General features: G+C 44.8%; 1 protein-coding gene across 1 annotated transcript; it reads left to right on the forward strand.

The window, feature by feature from the left end:
- Positions 1 to 325: 325 nt before the first annotated feature.
- On the forward strand, positions 326 to 16,508 carry CYP26C1 (cytochrome P450 family 26 subfamily C member 1). The gene is made up of 6 exons (XM_060682951.2): positions 326 to 546; positions 1,651 to 1,875; positions 3,081 to 3,356; positions 7,735 to 7,890; positions 12,469 to 13,032; positions 14,479 to 16,508. The coding sequence occupies exons 1-6, from the start codon at positions 502 to 504 to the stop codon at positions 14,878 to 14,880; spliced, it is 1,668 nt and encodes a 555-aa protein (XP_060538934.2). The 5' UTR covers positions 326 to 501; the 3' UTR covers positions 14,881 to 16,508.
- The last annotated feature ends 8,846 nt before the right edge of the window (positions 16,509 to 25,354 follow it).

The following is a 25,354-nucleotide window of genomic DNA, read 5'->3' on the forward strand; positions in this document are numbered from 1 at the left end:
TCGAGAAGGGGGGCAAGGGCTCCGGAGACCCCAGGCCAGCTCCACGCTGCCTCTTCTGCAGGGCCGGACCGGCTTCCGACGACGCGTCCCAGGAGAAGAGGCGCTGGAAGCTCGTTGATGGGGAGCCCAGGGTGGGGGGAGGGGAGCAAGGGGAACTGAGGGCTGCCCGGCTGCCCCCTCCGAACCAAGCCCAAACATGCCGGGAGAGCCAGGAGCCGGGATTCCGGGGAGCGTCCTGGGACAGGCAACCTCCCCTTCCAAGCGATGGAAAGGACGGGGAGAAGGCCTCCAGCTGATTCCTTCCCTCTTCTCCCGGCAGCCCAAGCCGGCCAGGAGGCGCAGCCGTCGGGGGGCTCCGGGGACCCGCTGGCTTGGCTAGAAGTCGCGCTGGTTGCCGCCGCCACTGCGGGGCTCCTGCTGGTCGCGGCCCGCCACCTCTGGGCCCTGCGCTGGAGCCTGAGCCGGGACCGGGCCAGCGCCCTTCCGTTGCCCAGGGGCTCCATGGGGTGGCCCTTCTTCGGAGAGACGCTGCACTGGCTGATCCAGGTGAGCAGCCGCGACGGGGCGGCCGATCCCCGTCGCCGCCTTTGGGGCTCTCAAGGCGGGGGTGCCCACCCCGGGGTTACCTTCTCCCGTCGGTCCCTTGGGGGAGGGGCTGCTTTAAAGCCTTTCCTGGGCTTGAACCGGGTTTTCCTAGCCCTTGAAGCCCGGAAACGCTGCCTTCCCTTTGCTGCGGGTTGAAGGCCAGGCACTCTGCACATGCTTAAGAGCCCCCTCCATTTTAGAGTCTCCACAAGGCGCTCTCCATTTCCGCCTACTGGGAAGAGAGACGCCCACTTGGAAAGGAGTTGCTCTTCCCCAAATTGGGGCGAGGAGGAGAAGGGAGCTCTCGGCCGGCCCCTCCCCCCTCCCTCCTTTGGCTTTGATCCCCGGCATCGGAGAGCCCATCGGCCGGAGGGGAGGGGAGGGGAGGCTCGTCGCCACTTCAGCCTCCCCGTAAGCTGGGCGGACAAAGAGGGTTTAAAGCCCCCCCAAGAAACTGGCCCTCCCGTCGGGAGCGATCTCGCGCGCTCTGGGATCAAAGCTGCCCGCCTCAGGTGCCCGCTGAGCCCCGCAGGAGCTGAGCAGCGGAGCGATTTGGGCGCCAAGAGAAAGGTGCTCTGCGCAAGCGCAGAGATAGCCTGGGCTTGTCGACCTTTAGCGGCGCAAAAAGGCAGCGGTAATTTGCCAATTGCCCCCGACACCCGACTCACTCTCCCTCTCCCTCTCTTTCTCCCTCCCTTTCTCTCTGTGTCTTCCTCCCTCCCTCCCTCCCTCTCTTTCTCTCTCTCCGTCCTTCTCCCCTTCCCTGTCTCTCTTTCTCTTTCCCTCTCTCTGCCTCCCTCCCTCCCTGTCTCTCTTTCTCACCGTCCGTCTCTCCCTCCCTCTCTTTCTTTCTCTCTCCCTTCTTCTCGTTCTCTGTCTCTCTCTTTCCCTGCCTCCCTCCCCCTCCCTCCGTCTCTCTTTCTCACCGTCCCTCTCTCCTTCCGACTCTTTCTTTCTCTTTCCCTCCTCTGTCTCTCTTTCTCTCTCCCTTCTTCTCCCTCTCTCTTTCCCTTCCTCCCTCCCCCTCTCCATCTCTCTCCCCCCGCTCCCCCCCCGACCGAGCAGGGTTCCCACTTTCACAGCTCCCGGCGGCAGCGCTACGGCGCCGTGTTCAAGACGCACCTGCTGGGCAGGCCGGTGGTGCGGGTGAGCGGCGCCGAGAACGTGCGCAAGATCCTGCTGGGCGAGCACAGCCTGGTCAGCGCCCAGTGGCCGCTCAGCACCCAGATCCTGCTGGGCTCCCACACGCTGCTCAACGCCCACGCCGAGGCGCACCGGCACCGGAGGAAGGTGAGCGGGGCGGGGGTGGAGCGGCGGGGGTACCGTCTGTCTTGCCCGGACGGTCCGCACTCAAACGGTTGCTCTGGCCGGGTTGGGGGGCTGGACCGCAGGGCCTCGGTGAGGCTGGGCATGATGGGCTATGCTCACCTGGGCGCGAGGCTGGGCATGATGGGCTATGCTCACTTGGGCGTGAGGATGGGCATGATGGGCTATGCTCACTTGGGCGTGAGGATGGGCATGATGGGCTATGCTCACTTGGGCGTGAGGCTGAGCATGATGGGCTATGCTCACTTGGGCATGAGGATGGGCATGATGGGCTCTGCTCACTTGGGCGTGAGGCTGGGCATGATGGGCTATGCTCACTTGGGCGTGAGGATGGGCATGATGGGCTATGCTCTCCTGAGTGTGAGGCTGGGCATGATGGGCTCTGCTCACTTGGGCGTGAGGCTGGGCATGATGGGCTATGCTCACTTGGGCGTGAGGATGGGCATGATGGGCTATGCTCACTTGGGCGTGAGGATGGGCATGATGGGCTATGCTCTCCTGAGTGTGAGGCTGGGCATGATGGGCTCTGCTCACTTGGGCGTGAGGCTGGGCATGATGGGCTATGCTCACTTGGGCGTGAGGCTGGGCATGATGGGCTATGCTCACTTGGGCGTGAGGCTGGGCATGATGGGCTATGCTCACCTGGGCGTGAGGCTGGGCATGATGGGCTATGCTCACTTGGGCGTGAGGCTAGGCATGATGGCCTATGCTCACCTGGGCGTGAGGCTGGGCATGATAGGCTATGCTCACCTATGCCTATCTGGAGAGTGGCACATGGGCAGTTTCTCCAGCGTTTCCCAGGGCTCTCCAATCTTGGCAACTTGAAGCCTGGCGGACTTCAACTCCCAGCTTTGCTGGCTGGGGAATTCTGGAGGTTGAAGTCCTTCAGGCTTCAAGTTGCCAAGATTGGAGAGCCCTGGGCTAAACTGAGGGACTCTTAAACTGCTCCACGTTGAATCGAAGCGCGGGGAGTCTCCCAGCCCCGCTTCCCCTCGGAAGCCCAGCCTTTCCCTGGGGCACCTCCAGCCGGGGAGAAGCTTCAGACACCTCTCCCTGTGGCTTCCCCACCGGGGACTCCCCAAGGCCAGCCGAGGAGTCCCCCCCACTCCCCTCTCTCCCCCGTTGGGCTGCCTCACCTCCCGCGCTCTGCCTCTCCCTCCTTTGCGCAGATCCTGGCCCACGTCTTCAGCCGCGCTGCCCTGGAGGTCTACCTGCCCCGAATCCAACGCCTGGTGATCTGGGAGCTGCGCGGTTGGTGCCGCCACCCAGGACCCATCGCCGTCTACGCCTCGGCCAAGGCCTTGACTTTCCGCATCGCTGCACGGATCCTGCTGGGCCTCCGGCTGGAAGAGGAGCACTTCGAGGAGCTTTCCGGGGCCTTCGAGCAATTGGTGGAGAACCTCTTTAGCCTGCCGCTCAACGTCCCCTTCAGCGGATTGAGGAAGGTACCTGATGGCGGAGGTGGCACACACAGACACACACACACACACACACACACAGGTGTCATCCTTTTCCTCAATGGCTCTGGAGTTCTGCTTGCACGGGAGTCGGTGGGGGGAGGCAGTGGAGGATTAAGGCTCACTGGTGCCCTAAACACTGACAAATCACTGACAAATCCCCTCCTTTGTACATACTGTACAAATCTTCCTTGGTCTTTTTTTTCCTTTCTCAACTTTGTGGTGCCCCCTTTGGGCCTGATGCCCTAAGCCACGTGCTTTGTCTGCTTAATGGTTAATACACCACTGGGGGGAGGGGGGCTTAGTGAAGGTGGAAAAAAGCCCCTTGCTCCTTTAAATTTGCTTAATAGGGATTGATTTGTGGCACAGGTGAGATGCCAGCATGCAAACTTGCAAAAGGACCCAAAGTCTTCCAAATAGAAAATAGCATTAACTCTGGTTATCACCCTCTTGCCTTTCCCTGTGAAAGGGATAGCTGGATAGCTCTGCAGACAAAAGCACTGTAATTTAACACCAGCTGTCTGCAATTAAAGTAAGTTCGAATCTTGCCAGGCTCAAGTTTGACTCAGCCTTCCATCCTTTCTAAGGTAGGTAAATTGAGGACCCAGTTTGTGGGGGCAATAAGCTGACTTTGTATAAAATATACAAAAGTATGAAGGCTATTGCTTAACGCACTGTAAGCCACCCTGAGTCTCCGGAGAAGGGCGGCATATAAATCAAATTTTTTTTAAAAAAATTGAGGTGCACCTGACAACAGCATTCTCCAAACCCACAAAGCCTCCTCTTCAACCCAGCCTTTCCAAATCTCCAGTTGTAGTTGGACTAATTGATCTCGAGAACTGGGGTCAAGCTGCACTCTGGGAGTTGCTCGATTGGTGGAAGGCTAGAATAGTGCCTTCAATGTATTCTGAGCAACAGTGGAGTGTCCAAAGTAATAATGGACTAGAGTCAAAGACATCATTCCTCTCTACTCCCTGCACTTGGGTCACAGGTTTCACGAGAAACCTTTCTACCCACACATTTCTCTCCTTTTACCCTTTGTATCCTGAGCTCCTTCCATTCCCATTGCTTCCCAACCTTCAGGTTTCTGAAACCAACTTCTGCCAGCTGCCAGCAAGTTAAGAGAAGAAAACTGCCAGATGTTTAGATTGGATTGGACAGTTTTATCCACTTATTTTGTCCTTTCCCAAAGAACCTGGGGAAGGCAGATGTAGTTTGATAAGCTGTTTTAGGTAATACTGCCTTTTGCAAGTGACTGATGGGTGATTTTGTCAATGCTGATGTTTGTTCAAGTAGTGAGCGGGTAATTGGTTTGTATTTTTCTGGTGCTGCCCCTTTTGTTGGATCTTTCATTATTAGGATGATTTGCTGACCAATTGTTGATCTTCCTTGCTCTTTTCGCCACCATTTCTGCTGTTTTTACAAGTTCTTTCATTTCAGCTTTGTTTTTATTCTTAGCCACATCCTTTATCCAAGCTGCATTCTTGATGTCTATGGAGATTCTTGGTCATCCAGTTCATGGTTGTACCAAAGGTGCTTTTTCTCATCCAAGAAGCTTCTTGGATGAGAAGCAAAATGTCTTCAAAGAAAAACCAGAAAGTCCAGTTGCCTCTTGAAAAAAGCACCTTTGGGATTGCATTCTTGTATTTCTTTGGGTTGTTCCATAGCTGTTCCCAGAATCTTCTCTTTGTTGGGTGTGGATTAGTTCATTGCAGTCTGTCCATTGATGGATTGGTAGAACCATTTCTAATTCCACTGAATGGAGATTCTGCCTATAATGTACAAGTCAAGCTTCATATCTGCTTATCCTCTTGGATATACTGCAGCTGTTGTTTGCTGCTTTATTCTTTCCAGTGCTTCTTGAACTTCCTTGTTTCTAGGTGATATTTCTTGATCAGTTTTGTTTTGTTTTGTTTTCTTGTTCCTCTTCTTCCCCCCCCCCATCTATTATAGTTTGCTTGCATCGGATCTTAGCATGCCGATGCTATTCGATCTTTTATTTTGATATTGCACTGCTTGGCTTTTTTTCTTGTTTGTTAATTTTGCGTGCCAGGTATTCATTCATAACTGCAGCTGTGCTGTGCATTTGTTCCTTGCAGTGAGCTGGTTCTTATGTTTGATGTTACAGTATTGGCACTTTTTAATACTTGCGCTGCTAGCTGATTCCGTAGAGCAAACTTCAATGCAGGCAACCTTTTTCTGCTGTTTTTGTACCATTCTAGATGCTCAGTTATTCATTGCTTTGATTCTTCTTTTGTTAGAGGACTTTGCTCTTTCTGAGGAGAGGTCAGAGTGATGGGTGCCAGGTTTGGGAATGAAAACAATTCAATAGCTGATCAGGCTTCCATTATGGTTGACTCCCCTTGATTTTCCTCCACAGTCTGAGCTACTTCTGAGAAGGCTTTGATTTCTTTGCCCTTGGAAAACCTTTGCAGTTTTTCCAATTCAACTTCTGTGAATAATCTTTCACATTATTTTGCCTGTTGTTATGGTTCGTCACACTGTCAGCCCGATGTTTAGACTGGATTTAGCATTCCAGCTATTGAATCCTTCCTCGGATAGGAAGATGATTTTGTTTGATGGTGTTTTGTTTGCATCATGATTGCATGATGCAAACTCTTCCAATAAAGCTGAATTTTGCAAATGACTGATGGTGATTTTGTCAGTGCAGATGATGTTCAAGTGATGCCCCAGATGTTTGGGGATTTCACCAAAGGTACCTATTACTATTGGTATTATCTTCACTTTCTTTTGTCACAGCTGTTCCACATCTATATGTTAGGTGTATTATGTGATTTTCTTGAGTTCTTTTCTATTTTAGGTTTTCTTGTAAGCCAGTTTCGTCTCTTCTGTATTCAGTAAGCCTTGATGTCCTATTGTTTTCTTTCTCCTCCTCCTCTTCCTCCTGTTGTTGTTGTTGTTGTTGTTGTCATCATCATTCCATTCCATTCCATTCCATTCCATTCCATTCCTGTTCTAATCTATAGTTGCCTAATTATGACAGGATCTGTTTTGGGCTATTTGTGTGCCACTCTCTTTCCATAGTTTCCCAGTCCCCACGCCCCCCAATTTTTGGAATTTGGGAAAAGCCCAGATCAGAAGAGAAGTCCAAGAAGCCAGTCCATATCCTATTCAGGCTGTAGGTGATATGATGGCTGGTGGTTTTGTGGTGATTCCAACATCCTAAAAGAGGATGGCAGAAAACCCCAAAAAACCCACCTTATTTATCGGAATTGGCACAATTGCAAATTAGGATGCCAGTAATTTGGAGCAGATGCAATACAGGCAGGATAAGCAGAGGCCACGGGGATAGCAAATGTTGCCCAGGCACTTGTGCTAACTCTAAGAGAGGCAGAGCATGGAGAAAGCTTATGGAAGCCAAACCAACTTTTCATAACAGGGCCATAACTTGTGGAATAAGGATTCTGCCCAGGCTACCTAATTCATTAGTGGCTTTATTTGAAAGGAGTGATTTTGAAGGCCAAAGCCACACCACCTTTTATTTCTATTATTTGTAAGGAAACTACCGGTAATAAAATAATTTAATTTTATCTGAATGAGCCTTTCTTGCAGAAGCTCAAACCTGTCTATATAGCACAATCTTTTTCAATTTCCCCACTGAACTAGACTGACTGGACTGCGTTCACAAGACACTATGTGACCCAATGTGAATTTAATCATGGTCTAATCAGCTAATTTGGTTTGGCAGACTAAAAACACAATGTGTTGGGTTTGTCACAAGAGATTAGTGAGCTAATTTGTGCTCAGGGTGTCAGTAGCAATGACTAGTCCAATTCGCCCAGTGAGCTTCCATACTTAGCCTTCAGCAAATTATGGAAACAAAGCCACTAGCTCTCTTGATCTATCCAAAGAGACTAGAACTTCAGTTCTTTTGTAGCATCATTTATATTTATTTATCTCAGGAATAAATTCCTGTGGGTTCAGTAAGACTTTATTTGCTTATTTCGTGCCTTCAGGTCAGAGTTCACTACTGGTAACTGCCTGGTCTAGTCTAGCAGGTTTTTTTGGCAAGATTTGCCATTGCCTGCTTTCTAGGACTAATAGGGAGTGACTGGCCCAAGTCACCCAGCTGGTTTTGTGCCAAAGGTAGGACTAGAATTCAGGGTCTCCCATTTTCTTGCTTCTAACAGGGCTTAGTTGTTTTCCTCTCAGTCAAGAGAAAAAATAAAGCCCTCTTGCTAACTTGAGCTTTTATTACTTGGAGAAGGCAACATAAATAAAGTTCTGGAACTTTCTAAGCAGTCTACTGCTTTCTTACTGGAACTTCAAGACATTCCATTTTCTGAATGAGTTTCTGAACCAGATTTCTGTGCTCTTCTCCTTTGAACCATCTTCTGTTCCTCAGGGTATGAAGGCTCGTGATCTTTTACATACTTACATGGAGAAAGCCATCTTGGAGAAACTGCAGAGAAAAGATCCTGAAGCTCACCGCGATGCCCTGGATTTTATCATCAACAGCGCCAAAGAACACGGCCAAGATTTCACTATGCAGGAATTGAAGGTGAGGATTTTTATGCTCCTGGGGATCAGTGGTTTCATGCAGGATTTGACATTAGCCCCTGGTGGAAGATGGTTTCTCAGCTGGTATAATTTTGCAGGAGGTCTGGGTGGAAATATTTTTATGGAATAGCTAATGCCTGGCCTCCTAATGTTTACTGATCCTGAAGATTCTGTGGTCAGTTGTCTCAGGATACTGTAGCTTCATAGACTACAAAGATTTGTCAGCAGTCACTCAGAAGTTGGTTTTAGCATGTGTGTGTGAGAGAGAATGGAATGGAATGGAATAATAGAATAGAATAGAATAGAATAGAATAGAATAGAATAGAATAGAATAGAATAGAATAGAATAGAATAGAATAGAACAGAACAACAGAGTTGGAAAGGACCTTGGAGCAGGGATGAAATCCAGCAGGTTCTGACAGGTTCTGGAGAACTGGTAGCGGAAATTTTAAGCAGTTCAGAGAATTGGCAGCAGAAATTTTGAGTAGTTCAGAGAACCAGCAAATACCACCTCTGGTTGGCCCCAGAGTGGGGTGGGAATGGAGATTTTGCAGTATCCTTCCCTGCCACGCCCACCAAGCTACACCCACCAAGCCACACCATGTCCACCAAGCCACGCCCACAGAACAGGTAGTAAAAAAAATTGGATTTCACCACTGCCTTGGAGGTCTTCTAGTTCAAACCCCCTGCTTAGGTAGGAAACCCTATACCATTTCAGATAAATGGTTATCCAATATCTTCTTAAAAACATCCAGTGTTGGAGCATTTACAACTTCTGGAGGCACACACACACGTAAAGCACCTGATTGAGGGTTTAGACCAGGGGTGTCAAACTCAATTTCATTGAGGGCCACGTCAGGGTTGTGTTTGACCTTGGGAGCCACTTGTGTCACGGGTGGCTGTAGTGGCCTGAGCGCTCTGCCAGCAAAAATGGGCTCCTGAGCACCATTTTTGGCTGCGACAGCTTCCTGCAACCCTCTGCCAGTGAAAACGGAGCTTGGGAGGCACTGTGGACTGGTCCTTCGCTGTTTCCAGGGCAGCCCCATGGGCCAGATCTAAGCACCCCATGGGCCGGATCCTGCCCCCGGGCCTTGAGTTTGACCCCCTGATTTAGACCATACAGGTGGCCCTCACTTTCTGACTGCAATGTGACTGTGACTTCCTGCTGGCTTCCCCATTGACTTATGGGAAACTGGCTGTGAAAGTTGCAAATGGCAATCACGTGACCGCAGGTTGCTGCAACCACCATAAAGGCACACAGGTTGCCAAGCCATTACATTTCTATCACATGACTGTGATGCCATAGCTGCAATTGGAAGGATCAGACATAAATCTCTTTTTTTACCACTGTTGTAACTTTGAATGGTCGCTGAATAACTGGTCAGTAAGTGAGGACTACCTGTATATCTATTTTGCTTTATTCTCCATTCTATTAGCATGAGAAGCGATAACCTGGCTCAGGTAGTAGCTTGATTTTGTGCCGTTCAATCCAGTGCATATTTTCTAAACTATTTTAAGCCAAGTGAGCTCTGTTTCTTTGAGGAATAATGGCTGTTTAAATAAATATGGAAATGCTATAAATGCTATGAATATGTAAAGCTTTGATTTTGAGATTTTGATTAAATCTCCTATTTGAATTGAGTTTCTGAATCAAATTGGAAAGTCAAATCGAATTGTCCAATTGAATGCCTTTGAACTGACTCAATGTGACCCCCCCCCCAAAATCAGGTAAATGGTATGAATTGAATTGGGTTGGAGCCAATCCATACCCTCAAATACTAGGTTACATCCAGATTAGATTACTATCATACATTCTACCTGGAAATTGTCCTTAGATAATTCAATTAGTACTGCAAGAGCCGCGGTGGCACAGTGGTTAGAATGCAGTACTGTAAGCTAGTTTTGCTGACTGCCAGCTGCCTGCAATTTGGCAGTACAAATCTCACCAGGCTCAAGGTTGACTCAGCCTTCCATCCTTCCGAGGTTTGTAAAATGAGGACCCAGATTGTTGGGGGCAATCTGCTGACTCTGTAAACTGCTTAGAGAGGGCTGTGAAGCACTGTGAAGTGGTATATAAGTCTAAATGCTATTGCTATCAGTTTGGGGGGAAAAATCCCAAGGATTTTCCTCTTATGGTTTCTATTCTTCTCACTCATACTGACTACTTATTTCTGACCCCTAATTGAAGGTGCTCCTATCAAACATTGATGCTGAAATGCAAACCAATCAGTATTGTTCCTTCCAAATACTTTGAACTTCATCTATATACCCAGACACACAACACCACAAAGGTCATCTCTTGTTCTTATGTTTCTCCTCTTCTGTAGTCACGCTTAAGTACTTTAAAGAAAGGGAAAGAAAGAGAAAGGGGGAGAGAGGAAAATTGGGGGGGGGGGCAGTCAGAGACCTTGGAAAAAGTTCAGAGAAGAGAAACTAAGATGATGAAAGGCCTGGAGACTAAACCATATGAAGAATGGCTGCAGATTTTGAGTTTGGCTAGTCTAAAGAAAAGAAAAATTAGGGGTGACATGATAGCAGTATTCCAGTATTTGATGGGCTGCCACAAAGAAGGGGGGGGTCAAATTATTCTCCAAAGCACCGGAGGGCAGGACAAGAAACAATGGATGGAAACTAATCAAAGAGAGAGGCATAGGTTCTCCTGCTTGATCGGGGGCTGGACTAGAAGACCTCCAAAGTCCCTTCCAGCTATTCTATTCTATTCTATTCTATTCTATTCTATTCTATTCTATTCTATTCTATTCTATTCTATTCTATTCTATTCTATTCTATTCTGTAGAGTAGAGTAGAGTAGAGTAGAGTAGAGTAGAGTAGAGTAGAGTAGACTAGACTAGACTAGACTAGACTAGACTAGACTAGACTAGACTAGACTAGACTAGACTAGACTAGACTAGACTAGACTAGACTAGACTAGACTAGACTGCATTGTCCTGCCTTGGGTCATGAACATAGATATAGAAATGCAAGTACAAATGCATGTATGTGCACGTACACACACACACACACACACACACACACAAACCACAGACACAAATATAAGTCCCCCTCTCCCCAAAGTCCAGCAAGTGTTCGAGTGAAGTCCCAAGGGGCTAAATGTTGCAGAAGGTTCATCAGGCAGTCTAGGTCCAGAATGAAAAGTCATGTAGTTTCAAATGAAGGCATGTGGAATCTGGGTAAACAAACCGTTGTTGCCAACAGAGAGGGTTGAGTTTGCTGCTCTTCTTCTTGCAAGAAGTCTTACAGAGCAGCTTTCCTACACACAGGGAGCCCTTGCGGGAGTTGGAGTGATGGTGTTTGAGCTCAGTCTCCTCATCTCCAGTGACTGACAGCAACTACTGTCTACTGCTTGCAGCTCCTTGGGCAGTGGCTCATCCAGCAACTTGAATTGGCTGCTCATTGTTCAGCAGGCCATGTTAAGCATAGGGAAATATTGTGAGCGTATTGCCAAGGGCTTTCAGAGCACCAACATTTCGATAAGTGTCCAATAGCAACTCCTAGAATCCTCAAAACTCTTTTTTTTTAATTGAAAAAGTTTTCAATTACAAATTTTTCCCCCCCTCCTCCCTAACTCCCCCTCACCACCCCATCCCCCCTGTGACTTCTTCAAAATAAAAACCTAGTACATAACAGATTATATAATATTTTACCATCCCCTTACTCCCCCCTCCAAATACTGACCCTTACTTCTAGTGATATTATTAATATTATTACTTCCCCCTCTTACCAAACACTTCAAAATAACATTCCATTATAACACTGTATGACAACTTCTGATTTAACACAGTAATATTATTATAACTCCCAATTTATCGATAGTCTGCCCTTTTTTTCCCCCTTCCCCATACTTATATCTGTATATTAATATAACATTTCAAAACAACCTTCCACTTTAAAACTAACTTTAACATTTAATCTTTTGCGTATATTAATATAACATTTCAAAGCAGCCTTCCCCATGAATTCTAGTTTTACATTTATTCTACTCAATCCATTTCCTCCACTCCCATATATATGTCTCTTAAGCATCACTTTTTTTAATCTATACAATCAATACACTAGCCTGTCTCCACCCACTTTCCTACAAGATTACCATGCACAACAATTCTTAATATCTTTATTCTTCTTCCCATCCTACTAAAAAAAAATTCCCTTATATAAACAAAATCAATAACTTTAAATTTATAATCCATATAATATCTTCTTTGATGTCTTTCCACTGGATTGCTGACTCCATCCCACTGGATTGCTGACTCCATCGAATCCTCAAAACTCTTGATTTAGATTTTAAAATTAGCATTTTTTTCCTTTAAAAGGCTGAGTAATGTCTTATTTAAATTCTGATCACAAGGTATCTGAGATGAAAGCACAAGAGAGATTCAATTTATTAATAGCATGCATAACTTATTTATTTGTTATATTTATTTGCTGCCTAGCTATAATAATAGAAAGATCTAATAGATCTAATAATAATAATAGATCTAATAATAGACAGGCCTATCTCTAACCCTATAATAAGAGGAACACTCTTCTAATTCATGTATCTCCATGGCTTGCCTTACAGGAATCTGCAATTGAACTAATATTTGCAGCTTTCTTCACCACTGCCAGTGCCACCACTTCTATGATCTTACTCTTATTGCAACACCCATTGGTCATAAAAAAGATCCAGCAGGAACTGACCTCCAATGGCCTTACTGGGCAGTGTCAGTGCTTTGCAGCTGAGGATTTCCTAACAGATTACCAGTCTGGCCAAAAAACTTTGCCTGCACATGAGAAGGAAAACAAAGATGGTGACTCCAGACTGCCTCTTCCATCCAGATTGGGAAGAGAACAAGGACAAGAGTCCAAGATGGAAGAGAAAGGACCTAATATGAACGTCATGGCTAAAGTGTCCCAGGATATTGTCTATGGAACTGCAAATGGTCCTAGCTCATTGTCCAGGCTCGAAGAAACAGGCCAGTTCTTTAGCAGTCTGGAAAGATCTGAGTATTGTTGCCATTCTTACTTGACCCTGGAGAAGCTGAATCGTCTGCGCTACTTGGATTGTGTCATTAAAGAAGTTCTCCGTTTGTTGCCCCCAGTATCTGGAGGGTATAGGACAGCCTTACAAACCTTTGAGCTAGATGTGAGTTGAGTGGCTTGCTCTCTAACCTTTTGGTGGAAGTGTGAGGAACCTGGGTTGACCTGGATATTAGAAGGTTAGGCTGTGTATTTTATATGGGAATCCAGGAACAGCACTTTTGGTTCCTAGTAATTCCAAGAACTTCTTCTGTTTACAGCCAGCAGATATGTGAGGAATCTCAGGGCCATTTGTAGGAAGGTGACCTTTTGGTGTATGAGAAAGGATGTCTCAAATGGACTGTAAGTACTGTAACTAGGGATGGGAAACATAGAAGCTCAGTAAACAAGATTCCAAGTACTGGGTAGTGGACTGTGATAAAGAGTAAAGAGGTTTGTGAAGAAAAGTCATGTAGAAAAGGGGCCACAGAAAGAGTGTCCGAGCAATATTTGTATGCTGGTCTCCGATTTGGTTTCTGGCATTACTATTTTAGCAATGGAAAGAAATACTGTACTGCTTCAAATGCTGGAGGAGCTGCTATCAGATCCTGTTAGCAGTTTGGGGCAAGATGGATCGATGGTCTAATTTGATAGAATCCAGAGCACGACATATTTTTCATAAGATTGAGAACTGGAGAGAGGAGTGAGGTCAAGACGAATGCTTCATTCAGATCATCAAAACGATTGTGTCTATTGGGCAGAATTTAGGAAGAATAACTGTAACAGTTTGGTGTAGTGGTTAAAGGTGCCGGGTTAGAAGCCAAGAGATTGTGAATAGTCTAAAGCCGATGTGTGTCTGTGTGTGTGTGACTTTGGGCCAGTCCCTTTCTCTCTGCCCCAGATAGGAGGTCAGGACAAGCCAGTTTCAAAAATGTTGCAACAAAAACTACTAGTACTTGTACATTTCCAGAAGTCAGTACTGATCCATAAGCACGAAAAAAGGGGGGAGAGAACAATATAACTGCTAGTTACAATTGCTCTCATCTGGAATGGCACTTGGAACAGCCATGCCAAGCCAGTGCTAATATCATGGCCATCAATATCTCAGTTCACGGGGACTGTAATTTTAACTAACTGTGAAATAGTGATATATTTTTAAATAAACAGGCTCCCACGTTCCTTGACCTATAGCAGCAGTGTTCAGAAAGATATTTAAAAATATATAAAGCACAAAATAAAATGACATCTTTAAGGAGAAAGAGATAAACTTAGTGAAAAAAAATGGTCTATTCGTGATTTTTTCTCTCTGCTGTTTAGTCATCTAAAATGGCAGCACTTGGTAGCAGAAAATCCACATTTTTAAAAAGTGTTGTTTTTGTAGATTGTTAGTAATATTTTTGAAGTTAGCCCGTCTAAGCACATGGATAGTGGATGAAGTAAGGCTCGCGCTGTCCCTCCAAAAGGTTGGCTCAAACTGTTGTGGATGTTTGCTCACTCTTTCAGACAGGTTTCATCCGTCTGGCTGCTGTCTGTGGTGCTGATTTTGTTCCATCTCTCCTTCCCTTCCTTAAAGGGCTACCAGATTCCGAAGGGTTGGAGTGTGATGTACAGTATTCGGGATACACACGAGACCACCAGCATCTACCAGAGTCCCCCCGATACTTTTGATCCAGAGAGGTTTTGGATATCACCGCAAGACCAGGAGGAGCACAAAACTTCTGCCTCCCTCCGGTTTAACTACATTCCCTTTGGTGGAGGAGTCCGAAGTTGCATAGGCAAAGAACTGGCCAAGGTGATTCTCAAGATGCTTGCCGTTGAATTGGTCAGCACAGCCAGCTGGGAATTGGCCACGGCTCATTTCCCCAAAATGCAGACCGTGCCAATTGTGCACCCTGTAGACGATCTTCAACTCTATTTCCATTCTCTGAAGGCTGGCCATGAAAGCAGCAGTGGAGCAGGCAAGGTCAATGCCTGAATGCATGGACATCTCCATTACATCTCTAGCTTAGGAGTAGACTAGGACAGGCCTCTGGGGCAAAACACCACTTTCCTTTCAGCGCAAGCCCCTTCCACCTGCCTCTTGGTTATGGAGTAAGAGAAAAGGATGGACTCACTGCACTCTCCCTGAATTTATTAGCATCTCTTCTTTGGGAAAATATGCATCAGTTGGTCTTCTATCATCTTTAGTTGCACTTCTTGTTTTGCAATGAAGTGCATAATCACTTTGTCTTGTGGTTAAGAGAAGTCTTATTCCAAAGGTAAATGTCTTGAAAAAAGTGGTGGAGACACTGGTGTTAGTTCTACATGAGGATTAAGGGTATGTAGCTCAAGCAAACAAAAGAAATGGGATGCAGTGAACATTTTGGGAATCCATGATCTAGTCTGCCCTATGAAGTTTCTTCAGCACCCCTCGCAGCTTCTGAATAAGACTGCTGCTCCATCGCTTCCTTACAAGGTGTCTGTGCTTTATTCCTGAAGGGAGAGAACTTTCATAGCTGTGTTGCCTTCAGCATGGAAAAGGTTCCAAGTACAAGTCAGAATGGCCATCAGAAAGGAAAGGCACTGGCAAAGCAAGAACCAACAAAAGAAACGGAACCAAATAGATCAGAAACGGACTTTGCTTCAGGATGTGCTTTTTGTATTTAAAGACAATGAATGTAACCATATTCTGCATTGCAGACAAGAAGACAAGATAGGTCTGGAACAGATTTATTCTCCAGTTTCTGCCATGACCCCAAAGTACAGTGTTAAAGGGAATGTGTAGCAGTGGCTCTCCATGGTTTCAGCTTGGAGTCTTTCCTAGATGGAGACAGATGGAATTGAACAGGAGACATTCTGCTTGTATGGCACATGTATAATTGAACTGTGAGCAGCCTGATCATGACACAAAAGCCTCACCCTATTTTAATTAAGCAAGCTACTCATGTGTTAGGGTACCAGGTTGTCAAGCAAACTATGCATGGCATGTCTTAGGTCTGGTTCATAATCATACGTGCTTTTTTAATTCTTTCTCCTTTGGGTCCTGCAAAATGAAAAGCATTACACTTGAAGGGATATGGGAGGGTTCATTTCTGAGAGATTGAACCTATGATGGCTTGCTGCTATATCCAGTTTCCAAAGGAGTAGCTATATTAGCTCTTGTAGTAAGAATAAGCGAGAGTCTTATAAGAGTCTGACATGATTTCTTACAGCACGTGCAGTTATGGATTAGTTATGGATTTATTGCCACCTGGGCATATATGTAATTGATAAATTAAGGTTATTTCCATGCATCTGATGATGTCTGGAGTCTGTAAATTAAGCCAGGTGGGGAACTTTGATTCCTCAGATGTTGTTCAGCTATCTATGAGCCCAAACCAGTAAGGCTTATGGTGAGGGATCCTGGGAATCCTTAGTTCAGCAACATCTGGAAGATCATTGGTTCCCCACTGCTGCTTACATTGTAGTAAAATGTTTAGCCTATCAATTTGCTGCCTTGTAGATATGTTGAGGTTTTAATCACTAGCATTTTTAGCCAGCATGATGAGCAACTAGAATTTTTGTGGGATTGTGTATTTGAAGGAATACCAACGTGGGGAGAAATAAAACTACCATTAATACCTATCAGTCCTCTCCAACAGCTTAGAAAAGCACTTTGTAATACCTGCAGAATGACACATACTTCTCTTGAGCTACTAGGCTAAGAACTGCCTTTAAAAAGCTATGGGGAGCATTATTACAGAAAAGGTGCACTCTGTGTGGATAATTCCCCTCTCTAATCCAGATTGTGGGGACTAATTCTGTCCAAGTATTTAACATGCTGATATCTTGCCAAGAAGTGGGTTTTCAATCACAAGTTGCCAAGGAAAGCAAACTTTCATACTGGTAGACCCCAAAATCAAAATCAATATCTACAAAGGAACAGAGAAGTTGGACACAAGTGACATAAGGAACAAAAGGTTATTACTCTTCAAAAAACAAACAAACAAACAAACAAAAAAAAAACACAGGAGGAAGACAGAGACTTAGAGCGTAGACCAAAAGATGCCCAAAGCTTCTAGCAAATATGATTGACAGTAGACTAAGATAATGCAAATTGCAAAATCGGATTGGAGAGCTGTATCCACTTGACTTGCAACAGGATCATCGGGAGATTGAGTAGGTGTTGAGTAGGTGGCCCAAGTACCATAAAGGCAAATCAGAAATTGTAATTCAATCCCCCAATGCTAGGAATCCTTTAAGACCTAAATGTAAGAATTTGATACAGCAAGGAGAAAGTTAGGCTCAAGTTATTGTTATTCTGCCTCTCCATAGGCAGCATTTTCCTCTCTGGGGGTGGGGGGAGTATAGACCAGCTTTTCACTGTGTGAGCTCCCCCTACCTGCGAGAATGATATGGTGCAGCCCAAACTCAGCTTTCCAGATTAACTTCAGTTTGATATGCTTTCTACATGGTTGGATTGGAACTCCCGTGATGCCATTGTGCTGGCAATGGATTTACAGCCGGCTATGCCTGTCTTAAAGTGAGTGCATTTCAGCAAAGGGAATATCCTTGAACAGCATATTTAATGCCCGAGACCATTGTTTGCCCCTCTCTTTGCCCTTCCATCTTACCAAAACTAACTTCTTGTCCTCTTGAAAATCAGCAACGGTTTTTTCTGCCTTTTATTTATTTTTTAAATAAACCCAGTTCTGTGACATTGCTAGATCTACTTGGCATCATCTGCCACACTGTTATCCAGCAGAGCTCCTGGTCAGCAAAAGCTGCTTGTCCTGTCACATAGTGTAGGGATGCATTGGATGGATTGTGATAATTTTGTGTTTCAGCTCCCTTTTCTTGATCACCAGGCTGCCCCAACTTTAGCTATCACTATCCGGAATAACTCTGCTGTAGGTAACTGATTGCTAAATAAAATTCCTATAAAAGATGTGGGAGGAAAGGCCTTTCAGAAACAAATCCTGCCAGAACTTCTTTTTGCTCTGCATTTATTTAAAATATTTACTGCCTGGCACAACGCCTGATAGGGGAAATAGTTTTCTGCTAAACTGTTGGCCTGAGAAAAATCCGGGCTGGAAGGGGCATTGGGGAGAGTCAGAATCCAAAGGAGTGCAGCTTTGGTATTGTGCTGTTTTTTCTCTCTCTTGTGGTCTGCTGGCCCCTGGCCCCTCAAACAGAGCTTAATCCTCATCTAAACTGAGAGGTGGACATATGGTGGGGCATTCTGCCAAATATGCAACATCTCATGTTGTGAACTGTAATGCCAAGAAATTGAGAGCTGGGATTCCCATTAACTTAGCCCATTAATGTTGCAAGAAAGCAATTTACTCAACAATTACGGTGCCTTACTGAACATTGGAAAAGCTGCCTTTGATTTATGTCATCATTTAAACAAAAGGAAGTAAGGCAGATATATTTGCCCTGCTGCACGGACATGGTACTCAAAAATAACCTCAAGCAATTAAAACAACAAAATTAAATATCTGGAACTTTTAGCATCTTTAGAAGTATTGGGTACCTATAACCTACTTTTTTGGGGGGGGGAATGGCTGGAGTTTGTAGAGCACCACCTAGAGGGGAGGGGAATGACACCCAAATAGCTTCTTTGCATTATCTAAATGGGATTTCCACAATCTGCTGTCTTTCCAATGTTTCGAACAGCATTTTCCATCACCCCTAAGTTAGTCCTACAGAACATGTTCTTTTAATTCACTACAGTATTTCAATAGTTTAGACAGTGCCACTGGTGAAACCTTGCTCACTTTCCTCCTATTTCTTATTTTAGAAAGCCAGTTTGGTGTAGTGGTTAAAGCATCGAGCTAGAAATTATGAGTTCTAGTCCTATCTTAGACACAGAGCCAACTGGGTGACCTTGGGTCAGTCACTCTCCCTAAGCCTTAGGAAGGAAGCGAGGGGGGAAACTACTGAAAAAACATGCCAAGAAAACTGCATGGACCCATTCAGACAGTCTCTGAGAATCAGATACGATTGGATTTGGGGGGGCGGGGCGGGGAGAGAGATTATTTTGCTAATTGAAATCTTCCTAAATTCAAAATTAAATTTGGAAAATTGGAAGCGCTGGCCATGAGCATCCTAGTTGTGGAACTAAGCTATTCCCAATGAGCATTCAGATCAGTGAATGGTGCTACTTCAAGATCTCTCAGTAGGTACAGTGGTGGGTTGCTCCCAGTTCTGTCCGGTTCTTTAGAACGGTAGTAAAAGTGGCGGGAGGCTCCGCCCACCCACCCAGATGTCATAATTGACGATCTGCGCATGTGCATAAGCTTCTGTGTGTGCGCTCCTGTTGCAAACTGGTAGTAAAGGTAAGTAGACCCCACCCCTGAGTAGCTATCATCACCTGAGTGGACAGAATTGTACCTATACTATGTGTCTGGACTGGCATTGCTTCAGTTTCAAGCAATTAATGTTTAATTTGTTGTTTTGCCCACTCAAGGTATATCGGCTGTGTGCTGTCCCTGTTCCTCTCACTCCTCCATGTAGAGAGATGTACTGTCTGTTCCTCAAAACAGGGAATATGATGTAGTCCTCGACTTACAACAGTTCAAAGTTACAATGGCACTGAAAAAAATGACTTATGACCATATTTCAGTTATGACCGTTGCAGCATCCCCATGGTCACATGATTGACATTTGGATGCTTGACAATTGACTGACATTTATGATATTTGCACTGTCCCAGGGTCATGTGATCATCTTTTGTGACCTTCTGATAAGCAAAGTCAATAGGGAAGCCAGATTCACTTAACAATCAGGTTACTAATTTAACAACTGCAGTGATTCACTTAACAAATATGGCAAGTAAATTCGTAAAATGGGGCACTTGACAAATTTCTCACTTAGCAACATAAATGTTGGGCTCAATTGTGGTCATACGTCGAGGACTACCTGTATTGTCCCCTAGATAGACGTGGTTGTATGATGTGCCTACGAATCTGTCCATAAAGAAATGTTGCATGTCAAAAAGAGGCGGAGTTTCAGTTGCATGGTCATGTCCACCATTTTGGATTTTCTTTACATGCCTGGCCACAAGAGGGCGCCTCGTGGCAGGGGAATCCTTGTTTCTCTATGTGGCAGCTATCTTCATTTTTAATTGGTGTTACCGCAAATTTACTTTTTAAAAAATTTAAAAATTCAACTACCCAAATAGACATGAAATGCATTGCGTGCACAGTTAAGCCATGTTCTTTGGGGGGCTTCCTAAAACATAAGCGATTTTCGGTGAATGGTTGGCCTGATGCCAATATTTTTGCTGGGAACAGGAACATAATAAGACTTTGAATTCTCTTCCAAATTATCAGTAATGAACATGGTTATATTTAGGAAGTTTACAGGAAAAGTAGATGCTTAAAGGGTTTGTTTTCAAATTCATGAGGTTCAAAGTAAAATATGCAAAGTAAAAGCAAAGGTTCTATTTAAAAATCAAAACAGGCTGGTTTCAATGGACGATAAGCTTCATTTCAGCCCTGCTTCTAATCCCTTATAGATGTTTGACTGGCACTAATCCCAGTTACTGTTGGGATCACCGTGTCATCAGGTCACCAGGGTGATTCTCCTCTGCAATTTTTAAAAGTTTGTGTTTCATTGACAGATAACGGAACAATATTTGTTTTTAATCTAAAGTCAAATTTCAAAGCAAAATATACAAGCTTCTCTGTTTTGCAATTACCAAGTCTAAGACATATTAGTCATCAATGGTTTCTTTAGTCCAATCTTTCAAAAATTTAGTTTTTAAGGTTAAAAAAATAAATCTTTAAAATCTTACACAAAACTTTAAAACTTAAATGTTTCTCTTGTGCTGTTGTGGTACTTTACTCCATGACAAAGTTGTTTATCAGTTGCCTGTGGCCAGAATTTACAGATCCCCAGCCACTTAAAGAAAAGCAATCAGCACCTGTGAAAAAAATTCTCATAAAGTCCACATTTCAGAGCAGAGTCTATTAGAGACCATAACTGATTAAACTGTGTAGCCAGAAGATGATGCTGACAGTAGATTTTCCTTTAGCCTATAAACTTCCTTATCTGTCTTGTTAGAATTGCCTTCCTTTCCTCATGAGAGCATCATGCTTTCAACTGTGATAAAAAGGCAGATATTCAGAAAGTGAAGTTTTCCCCGTATATTTCCTAAACTTCTAATCCACATCACTTAATCTGTTGGATAGCTGCCTGTCTGAAAGTTTTAACATTAACCTGGCCTCCTGACTTAGGCCTCTGGTACCCAAATTCTCCCCTAGGTTTCATTTATAGAGGAAGACACTTTTTCATTCACTGGATTAATCACTCCCTGAAGTTCTCAGACGTCCCTGGCTCTCTTTTTCCTGAAAGAGAATGGAAGGAAGATAGTTTTGTAAAATAAATCCTTCTAACCTTTAAAATAAAAGTTGGTTTTAAAGCAAAGGAGGAAGCCAAGTGTGTTCACGGTTTGGTTTTTTAAAACAATTGCATCTGTTATTTGATTCCGAAGTCCTAGAACTCTCCTGTCTGCATGCAGGACACTTCCAATGATCAGGAAGGACTTCCGAATTACCTTACATAGGAGGTGCTGCTCCTATGTAAGGTAATTCTCCTTTTCTTTCCTCTCCCCCATCAAAGCGGGTAAAGGTTGCACTATAATGCTGAGTTAAATACTGTTGGCAGATTGACCTTCAAGTGAACCAGAAGCTTCTGCCCTCCTGACCTTGTCTTTAAGGTAAATCTTTGTGGTCAGCTGAAAGAAAACAGCCAAATGTCAATGACTAACTTTAATTAACATAACTTTCTGTATGGTGCATCTAAAGTGCTGTGATGCTACAGTTCTAAGGTTTGCCTTTAATCAAAGGATTTCGATTCAAACATCCAAAAGCTGATTTTAAAATCTATTTATCTCTCTAGTTATAATTGTTTAATTTCAAGACATACCTCAATCTTATTAATTTAAATATAAACCCAGGTTAGGATGAAGGAGAGCAAAGAAATAGCTTTTTAAAGGGGCAAGAAAGTGACATTTATGTCTCTTGTTTTGTATTTGTATCCATCAGGGTAAAAACTCTCCCTTGCCTCACTGCCCATTCATATCTTTGGGACATGTTGGACTACATTTCCCATCAGTGACTCCGCACACCTTGCTTTGTATTTTTCAGGGTAGAGAGGTCTCAGCCTCCCTTCCCCCCATCCATGTGTTTGGGACATGTTTGGACTACATTTCCCATCCATCACTGCAGGCAGCGTAGCTGGAGAATAATAGCCACTAGGCACCAACACATATGGGCAAAACAAGATGAGGAAATTTCCCTTCGATTAGTCACATCCTGAAAATCCAAGAATTATTTTAAATTTGTGTTCTGAAAACCCAATGACTGAAATGATGGATTTTTCCTTTCTTCATAGTTATAAATTCAGAATTATCCCTGTTCTAGCGAAATAAATCCTGCCCCGTTGTGTGGATCTTGCTCTTGTTTGGTTAAGGCCGGGGTGTGGTTTTGAGAAAGCCAGTCTCAAGAAAACTCAGCTGATCTATCATTGGAAAAAATTGAATGCATGTCCAACCTAAAGCAGGGGTCTCCAACCTTGGCAAAGCTGGGTAGGGAATTCTGGGAGTTGAAGTCCTCCAGACTCCAACCCGTTGCCAAGGTTGGAGACCCCTGACCTAAAGCACACAGAGGTTGAATTGAGCTGCTGTTTCTCTACAACACCCTGAGCTACGAACAAGCCAATCAAATCTTAAGTAGCAATAAATGCCCAACTTGAAACCATGCACTTTAGTGGGCCTTGCACACCCAATAAGTTCAGTTCATTTATGCATTCATAAGTGAAATGTCTATGGAGATTCTCAGTCATCCAGGTCATGGTTGTCCCAAAGGTGCTTTTTCAAGAGGCAACTGGACTTTCCAGTTTGGGACATCGATAAGTTAAAATAGCTCATGTAGGTTACTCATAGGTGTAGGAGAGGAAACCCACCCCCCCACAGCTTTTCATTCACTGCGAATTATTTCATCTTCATTACAATCGCATCATAACAGGAACTTTTGAAACAGATGGTAGTTTTAGATTTACATATATTGTTGGAAACCTCAATTGAAACCAGAAAGTAGTCATAATGAATATCTAAAGGCAAAGTTAGAAAGTAGAGCAGATCCAATTTGAATCCCTATGTAAAATATGTTAATCTGCTTTAGAAATGGCCATTTAAGTGACCATTGCCTGAATGTCTGAAGTATTTCCTGTGAAAACAAGTCCGGGCACTTTAATGACAAAAGGTTCAATCGCGGATCTGTTAAAAAAAACCCCACGGAACTGATTCATTAGCGCCTTTAAAACTTGTGAAAAAAAATTTTTTTTTCTGAAGCTTTTGAGATCGTCCGAGTTTGTTGCTCTGTTTCTGGACAAATTATGAAGAAGGTTTACGAGTCTAGCTAACCAAGAGGCAAATGCTTTATCACCTGAAAGACTTCCTCTATTTAATTGCTATTTTAAAGAAAAACGGGCCAGTTTTTCTAACCGGGATCCCGCAATTATCGGATCTCCAGTAAACGTGGCCTTAGGGGGGAATGGGATTCTTCTGGTAAATTTACTTCGATTTCGCAATAAGGCGTTTTTGAGAAGCGCAAAGGCAGCGTCATTCCACGGAAGGTTTTGCCATCTTCGCCAGCAGCTCCTCTTGGGCTGTTCATTTATTAACCTCCTTTCAAGATGTCTTTAATTATCCTTTTCACTCTGTGGCCATCGGAGCGCGCACAGCTCCCCACCCCCACATTCGTGTGTCCCCCCCACCCCAGCCACCCCGGGATTGACGCACAGAAACTAGATGGCCGCGGAGATAATGAAGGCTTCCTGTGGCAATTAACGGTGCTCAGACCTCCGTATCTCGTTATTTGATAGACAGTGAACTTGGCGAAGAAGCAGGCAGGGTTCATTCAAATGTCACGGTCCGGGCTGTAGGTCGCCTGCAGGTCAGCGCCTGGGAAGGCGCAAGTGCCCCGAGGTCATGCCCTTGTTTTCTGGTGGCTGCAAAACCGCAGACGGGCCCTGCCAAAGGGGCATCCGTCTCCCCCCCCCACCACCCCCGCTTCTCCTCCTCCTCCTCCTCCCCGCCCCAGCCATTAGGCGAGCAGGCACGTAGTTGGAGGTGGATCCCGGCGGTTTTCACCTCGCCGGGGCGCTGGGATTATCTAGGTCAGGCGGAGCGGCGACAAAGAGCAAGAGTGGGCACGTGGGGGGGGGCTTTAAACTCCCACCAAACAAAGAGCCAACTTGGGGAAATAGATTGCGTGGTTGCACGATCCCCACCCTTCGCTCACAATTAGGTCCCCTTGCGATCCAAGAGGCACCCCGTGCACGCATACACACAGGCACACTTAGAAGTATGGTGTGGGGAGAGGGAGGGTGCAATTGCCCCCCCTCCCCCGTGTCCCTTGCCCCAGAGGTATCCTATTAAAATCAGCATTTGCCCAAAAGAATGAAGATGCAAACTTAGGGGGAAAAAAAAATAACTTTCCATGAAGAGACTGTACAGGTAATCCTCTACTTACAACAGTTTGCTCAGCGACCAGTCAAAGTTGCAACAAAGTGACTTATGAACATTTTTCACACTTAATGATGGTTGCAGCATCCCCATGGTCACATGATCAAAATTCAAATACTTGGCAACTGGTTCATACTTATGATGGTTGCAGTGTCTCAGAGTCACCTGATCCTCTTTTGCGGCCTTCTTGACAAGCAAAGTCCATGGGGAAGCTGGATTCACTTAACAGCCGTGTTTCTAATTTAAGAACTGCAGCGATTCACTTAACAAAAGTGGCGAGGAAAGTTGTAAAATGAGGCAATTTTTATACTTAGCAACGTAATTGTTGGGCTCAATTGTGGTTCTAAGTTGAGGACACCCATAGAAGAATGGATCCTGGGCAGGAGTTGGGTCTATGTACTTGTAAGGCTGACTTCGGAGTTAGAAATAAGTGCAGGATTGTGTGTTGTTAAAGATAAAAACGGTACAGAGCAAGATTGACGATTAAGAGCCAATGGGAGGGAACTCAGTGTAAAGGTGCTTAGTGGCCTTGGGATTATCTCACTGCTTTACAAATTCCCTGGTTAGATTCGTTACCTGTTATATTCAATATTATATTCAATATTCAAAACGTGCCAGGGATTTCTACATAAAACAGATCGGCCCCTTAGTTTTTCTGAAGGACCGCAATACAAAGAATCTTTATTAATTTGGGAATGTGGGGAGGGAATTGGGGTATCCATAGGAAATAAAACATCATTTCCCCTCCCCCATAGTCTCGGCCGTCTCCTTCTCTTCTCCCCCATTTCTGGGCATCGTTCAGGATGTGAAGAGTTAATCCGCCACCAGGAGTCCTCTCTTCCCATGGAAGAGGCCAAACTCTCACAGAGGGAAGTGCAGTTTCACTTGGAGGAAGTCCCAGAAAAGCGGAACAATTCGGTGTAAAAACGCGTCAAAAGGCCGGGAGGTGCGGTGC

The sequence above is a fragment of the Pantherophis guttatus genome, chromosome 6, assembly GCF_059756535.1.
Source record: "Pantherophis guttatus breed Tessera chromosome 6, ASM5975653v1, whole genome shotgun sequence".
In the NCBI taxonomy this organism is placed as follows: Eukaryota; Metazoa; Chordata; class Lepidosauria; order Squamata; family Colubridae; genus Pantherophis; species Pantherophis guttatus.